The sequence below is a fragment of the Frankliniella occidentalis genome, unplaced genomic scaffold, assembly GCF_000697945.3.
Source record: "Frankliniella occidentalis isolate FOCC.00 unplaced genomic scaffold, Focc_3.1 Scaffold37, whole genome shotgun sequence".
NCBI lineage: Eukaryota > Metazoa > Arthropoda > Insecta > Thysanoptera > Thripidae > Frankliniella > Frankliniella occidentalis.
The window spans coordinates 861,537-868,185 of NW_026267167.1; the positions used below are offsets into that span (position 1 = coordinate 861,537).

General features: G+C 45.9%; 1 protein-coding gene across 1 annotated transcript; it reads right to left on the reverse strand.

Annotated features, from left to right (window-relative positions):
* Positions 1 to 2,056: 2,056 nt before the first annotated feature.
* Positions 2,057 to 6,528, reverse strand: LOC113217575 (MOXD1 homolog 1). The gene is made up of 10 exons (XM_052266332.1): positions 6,359 to 6,528; positions 6,014 to 6,205; positions 5,849 to 5,935; positions 5,568 to 5,766; positions 5,392 to 5,493; positions 5,142 to 5,305; positions 4,894 to 5,010; positions 4,493 to 4,809; positions 4,019 to 4,394; positions 2,057 to 3,933 (listed from the first exon to the last, which is right to left on the reverse strand). Exons 1-10 carry the CDS (start codon positions 6,368 to 6,370, stop codon positions 3,742 to 3,744), a joined length of 1,758 nt encoding a protein of 585 aa, XP_052122292.1. The 5' UTR covers positions 6,371 to 6,528; the 3' UTR covers positions 2,057 to 3,741.
* Between the last annotated feature and the right edge of the window lie 121 nt (positions 6,529 to 6,649).

Here is a 6,649-nt window from a genome sequence, read left to right on the forward strand (position 1 = left end):
CCCCCCCCTCCCAATCGGTCAAAGGGGTTGAAACCACAAGGCTAATGCCGCACTCAAGTGAGAAAGCAAAAGCTTTGCTGAAACGACTCGGGCCCCAGCTAAGCTAGAGACCATCACAGCTAAAAGCAAAAGCTCTTCTTACCTCTGGTGACGTGGCGAGGGATGAAGGGGGGAGGGGGGGCACACCAAGGGGAGCGGCGGCCATAGCGTTGGCAGCGCTTTCAGCAGGACGACGGGGAACTTCGCGTAAAGCGGGGGTGCTGCTCTGGCTTTTGGCATTGCCGTGACCACCCGCGCTGAAAGTGCAGCCAGCTGCCCCCCGAGGTGCAACCCCCCCAGGGAAAATGGGGGAGGCAGGAGAAGGGGGAGACCCGGAGGCCCCGCGGGCGGCGTGACCACCCCGGCCCGCCCTGTCACTCGACTGGCTGCCTATGCTCGCCCATGGCAAGCTCGCGCGGGGCCAGGGCGACGCCAGCGCCGGCGAGGGCCGCGAGGTGGTGACCCGCCGGACTACTCGTGGGGGTGCGGGGGGCCGCAGCGGGCGCAGCACGGCGTGGCGGGCGCGAGGCCCGTCCCGGGGATCGATACCCGGGCACCCGGGGGTGGGTCGGGTCGGGGGCGCGTTCGAGGCGTGGCCCCCGTCCTCCTCCGTGTCGCACATCCCTCCCGGGGAGCGGGGAGCCCCCCTCAACCTGAGGCGTGCGACAGAGACCAACCCCGGCGGACACGTCCGAGGTGGGTCGAAGGCGAATGACGACAGCCCACAAGGCTCACCTGCCATGGGCTGAGCGCGGCCAGCGCGGCCCCCCCGCCGTGAGGAGCAGCGGGGGTAGCTGTTTGCCGCCGCCCCACCACCCCATGGCCCCGTCAGGCTCTTACCCCGTTGAAATGCGAGGGCGAGGGGGTCGCTACCCCTTCGCCTTCCCTGTCAGGTGCTTACCCCGTTACCCCGCCGAGTGGCGAGGGCTTACGGGGGTCGCGGGTCGCCACCCCTAAGCTTCGCCCCCCCCCCCCCCCTTTCAGGTACTTACCCCGATACCCCGCCGAGGCGTGAGGGCGTGCGAGGGTCGCCACCCCTTCGATTTTCCTGCCAGGTGCTTAACCCCCACACCAGTTGGAAAAAACTTCAACCCTGCCGAGAATAATTGTGGCCGAGGACGCGTGATCATTGATCGGAGACGTGATGCCGATGGTGCTTCTCGCTCCGGCGAGCCAAGGCGGGAGTTTTGAAAAGAAAAATCGTGAGAAACCTCAATCAGAATACGTTGTGAAGGAATAAGGGTTGCAGGATTAAACTATCAAACCACTATATGATACGAGTCGAGTTCTCTGCCGACGCCTGTAGGTGGGAGAGGAGGGTGTTGCAGGCAGGATCAGGGCACGGGGCAGGCGGCTGCGCGGTGGGGTAGGGAAGGGCGCACGCTGGAGCTGGGGAGAAGCAGGGTTGTTTGCAGTAGGGGTGGCTGCGTCGGGCGGGGGGTGGGCGCGGTGGCGGTGGCGGGGCGGAGCGGCGTGGCGAGTCTGGGAGGGGAGGGGCGCGATCGAGTAGCATTCGCAGGGCGACGGCCCCTGCTGCTGGACCAGCGGCGGCTGCACCACCCGGAGTCTGCAGGGCGGATGGGGACGGCCATCTTTGTCCTGGAGCAGCGCGCGGGGGCCCCCGAGCCCTCTCCGCCGACACTTGCGAGCCTCGGAGGAGTGGCCCAGCGTGCCCGAGTGCCGTGTACACCAAAGAACAAGTGGACTCGTCACCTCGCCTCCTCCTCCGCATCGCCCCGCCCCTGTTGCAGGGCGAGCGGGTTCAGCCGGCCCGAGTCGCCCTCAGCCTGGACCGGAGGCTCCAGCCTCCCTTCTGTTGCGATTCGTCGCGGCCTCACGCCTACCCTGTAGATCCGAATCTGTGTCATTTTACCAACAAATTCGGATCTAGAGAGGTTTGTGTTGGGCTCGACGTTCAGCGGACGTCTCCTCGTCCTTCATCGCCGCCTTTCATGACCTTCAAATTATGGATTTGAACTTTCTCGAATGGATATTTTAGAGTAAAAAAGAGCCGCAGTTTGTACAAAATATGTTTTATTAAATATGCGACTTGGGCAAGTTTTGGTTTCAGTCTGTTCTAGGTGCAATGTTCCTAACACTATGAGATGAAATGATTGTGTTACGTAAACTTCAATTTGAAACATGGCCAAATATAGGGAACGGGCTGTCTTGAAACAGATTCTCTAAGCCCAATTAGTTACAAAGAAAATCAAAAACAAGGGAGATCTTAAACACAATACTGGTTTTGTAACCATTTCACTAGTACCTAATATGACTGGAATGCAAAAGAGACTTGTTGACTACGGCTGACCAGAATCTGCCAGAATCATTGTTGAATGTTCATTCTTCATAGTGATATTGGAAAGTTCTGAGTATGAAAAGAAATCCATTCTACATCAAAAAGAATATTATGAACAGCATGTTTCAATGAACGCTCAAAACATTCATTTTTGAAGGGGTAGGCAAATTTAAAATTGCAAAAACGGGCCCTACTTTATTTTTAAATTTTACAAATATGCTCTTGAAAACCTAATTATTGTTTATGAAAGGGAGCAAGCAATTTTAAGATGGTTGAAAAGAGAGAGAATCATAAACTACAAATTAAGAGACAGTCTTATGAAAATTACTGACAAGATAGAATTCTCAGCGTTTATCTTTACACAAAATAAAATACTCTCGGTACAAAAATAAGAAAATAAGAGGGTGGTATACACCCACAAAGGCCACAATTAGACAACGCATTATTCAATGCTGTTTAAGTAATGCTAAAGAGAACTAGTATAAATATGTTTAAGATAAGAATGACAAAAGAGTTTTCACAGCCTTAGTTCTAATCCTGGCTGCGGCTTTTGACGAGTCACGCTTCTTTTCCTTTTTCCAACTTGTCTACTGTATCATAGCAATAAACAAGCAATTCCAACCACATTTACATATGTAAGAGGAACTTATGGTTGCATATATTGAGGTAATAAATTGCAGCATGCCATGTAAATTAAGATTAGACAATGTACAATTTGAAATGATACAGTACACTTGTTGGGGATCATCATATTGCATGCTTGCCCAGCCGTGCTGAGTTAGAATTATTTTAGATAATCAAAATATTAATAGCAAGTACTAAATGTTAAAAAAAATATATATGTACAATGGCTGACCACATAGGTATTTACAAAACTGAAATATCACATGAGGGGTATGAGATAATACTTCTCTAGCTACTCGTGCAGTTACACACTAATTTTTGTCTCTAAAAACACCCCCAATAACATAAAAAGGAAAGTGCAATTTCGGTAGATAGCAATTAGAGGGAAATAATAGATTATAGATGTGAGATGCGTAAAAAGAACAATAAGAATCATTGGTTAACTGTCTTTGGTTGAAGCTCTCATAAAGAATCGAACAGGAATTATGACAAGATAATTGCCAAGACTGCTATTTTCTGACACTTTGGGTATGCTCACAATTTTTTTCTTTTGTAAATCAATAGAAGAATTTTGAAGTTGTAAAATACTCAAAGTATATAGAAAGCCTTAAAACTACAATCAGACTTTCAATTTTGTGCAAATGAAACTTACAATTTGACATGTCTGCTGCAGGAAATTTGTCAGAGCATTCATACTACCTTGAAATGTTGTTGGTAAGAACTTCTTGCAGAGAGCATGTCAATGAGAAGTTCATTATACTTTTCCTCATACATTCCAATCAGACAAACGCGAAGACTAACAGACAAATTGACAAAGCTATTGAACAGTCCATGACTAGTCTAGATGCAGCCCCACTAAAAAGATGCTGTTGGTCAAGATCTTCTCTAAATTCATGTTGACACTGGGATGTAGGCTGCTCAGATTCATTCAAGAAAGCTGTTGTATTCTCCAATTTAAACACATCTGCAGGCTGTACAAAAAAAATAAAAATTCGTCTTGTAAAAAAAGTTAATAAGGAATTTAAGTTTTGTTGTTTGTGTCTAATAGAAACTTACCACAGCTAACTGATCATCTTGTAGTCTACAAAAAGCCATGTGGTGACTGCTTAAAACCTCTTCTAGTCTAGACGTAAAATCAGATTCTGACCAGGGTAAAGCTAGAAGATGCTCTGTAAACGTCCTGTTTCTGAATTGGGCGGGCTCCTTTATGACAAGATCAGCGAAGAGACCTCCAGGTCCTGCCCCAGCTCCCTCTGGATCACCTTCGCCCTCTATAGTAAAATCTTTAGCAGCCTTTAGTGCTAAAATAGCCCTTTGGTTAGCTTCATCATCCCACTCATCACCAACTGGAGCATCAAATACACTAGGAGTGGGTGTTGTTGTAGTTCTGAAAGATTTAACAAGTTGGCGAAGTTTCTCTTCATCACTTGCCCTGAAAATAGAAAATTATAGAAATTAAATTAGATGATTCAGGAACACTATCATATCATCAAAAATCAAATCAGATGATAAAATAAAAATAACCCTTACCCATTATCAGGGGACCCTGTTTTAAGGAAGAGTCTCTCTACTGCAGGCATGTCAACACCATAAAATTGGTCTACTCCCAAAGTGGAAAAAAAGTGTTCCACTGGGGTCATGGAGTGGCATGCAGACAGAGGAGTTCGGGGATAATGAAGAGCAAAAGAGAGGCACATTTCCTGTTTTGTTGAATAACCGCCATATGTTGGATAGCTTCTATTTACGGTTTTGTAGACGCACTCTGTAACTAGTTCATCCCCTGGGAGAACAGCAACTTCTCTGGGCAAGCGTCTAGCTTGTTGATAGTTGAAATCGTAATGCTTATCCTAAAGAGAATATGAAAATTAGTATAATGGTATTTTTCAATTCAACCTTACAAACTACATATCTAGGATCAGGAAAATATATACCTGTGCAATTCGGGGAAGTTCTTTTCCATCTCTTAAATGTCTTAATTCCATCCGGCTTCCAGCCATGTGAGAGTGGAGAACAACTGAAATGACTTTGATGCCACCACCTGGCAGTAACTGAAACAAACAAAGGCGACCTTAAGACTACAGTACACAAAAGTTTGCACAAAAATTTTAAAACTATGGTTAGAGAGCACACTTCGAAAACACAAAAATAATGTGTGGTTGGCATGTAACATACACCCTACCTTGTTGGTGCATTGCGATGGACAGTAACCAAAGGTGGTGTAGCCCGGTTGCTGGGGAGGAATCATGTGCAAAGGAGAAACAGCAATCCCAGTGGATAATATTCCAGCATCATGTTGTCGTAGATTTGGAGTGTAGTAAATTTTGAGGCCTGAATTATCTCTCACTGAAAAAGCAAACATCAGCCCAGCATGAAAATCAAGAGACAACCAATCAGAAAATAGCCAATTATTTACAGTCTACCAAGCTTACATCGTTTGAGTGATGGATTATCATAATGAACTTCCAGCATAAAATAGGTAGAACGATGACCTTCTCCAAGAGGTATACCAACATGCTCTGGAAAAAATTCACCTAAACACGAAGAAAATTGCATATATTTAGATAAATTTTACATGTAAAAAAAACATTAATTCAACAAAACATACCTTGAGAACCAACGGCCCACGCAACAATAGGAGTGAGACAGGAATCCCACTCTGGGGGCATTGCTGGAGAGTAACACGCAGCACCACGTTCTGAAGCAGCTTTTTCCAACAAAGGTATTTGGCGAGACTTGGGAGCACATTCGTAGAGGAGCATGTGATGCACATGGCGATGTGAGTCCTGCGTAATGACTGGTTCATACTGGAAAATTTGGAAAAGTAAAGACATGTTAGACAAATGTTTCTTTTTAAGGTTATAAACAATTTGATGAGCAGCAGCTTACTCCAAGCATATGGTGCTTCTTTGTTAGACCTGGTACTTTGAATATTCTGCACCAGTAAACGGTGTCCATATTATCAGGTACGATAAACTGAAAAGAGGAGTCACATTAAACATCAAACCAAAGGGAACAAGAACAACTGATACAATGAACATTTCCACTACACACCTCTTCCTGTCTGACATCCCACGAGTAGATATCCGTGCCATGTGGCTCAAGAACTGCAGGGGGTCCCCTCAGATGTAGGGAACGGCTTCCCCTATTTTGAGCACCATGCCACTCAAGCCCCGAAACACCAATGATGTCATCAATCACAGGATCTCTCTCTCCCATTGCCCATATGACTCGGATTGTATCTTCCTGTAATAAGACATGCACATATCGTGTAAGAAAGAGTATTTAATGGTTGTTTATCCATTTAAAAGAAAAGATTTACACATTATCATTTTTGGTGAAAACTTAATTTGATCATTTTGTTATAGATTTCAGGATATCTGATTCAGATATTCTTACCCCTAGCACCATATCCTGATGGTCACAAGTGTCCCAAGCTCTTCGGAATCGTAGGCTTGTATGAGTTCCATTCTGCTTCCCCCACAGCAGTTTGACATCTTCTTGTTCATCAAGAACTGGAGCAGCATTGGAAGTAGCATGGCAATCCTGTAACAAAGCAGAACAAGGGTGTCAGTGAGACTCATAAAGTGAGTTTCAAACAAACAAAAATAGCCAGAGATTGAGGTTGAATTTAGAAAAATATTGTCAGCCCAAAATTCCACAAATTTTGAAAGTTTAAAAATTAAGAAG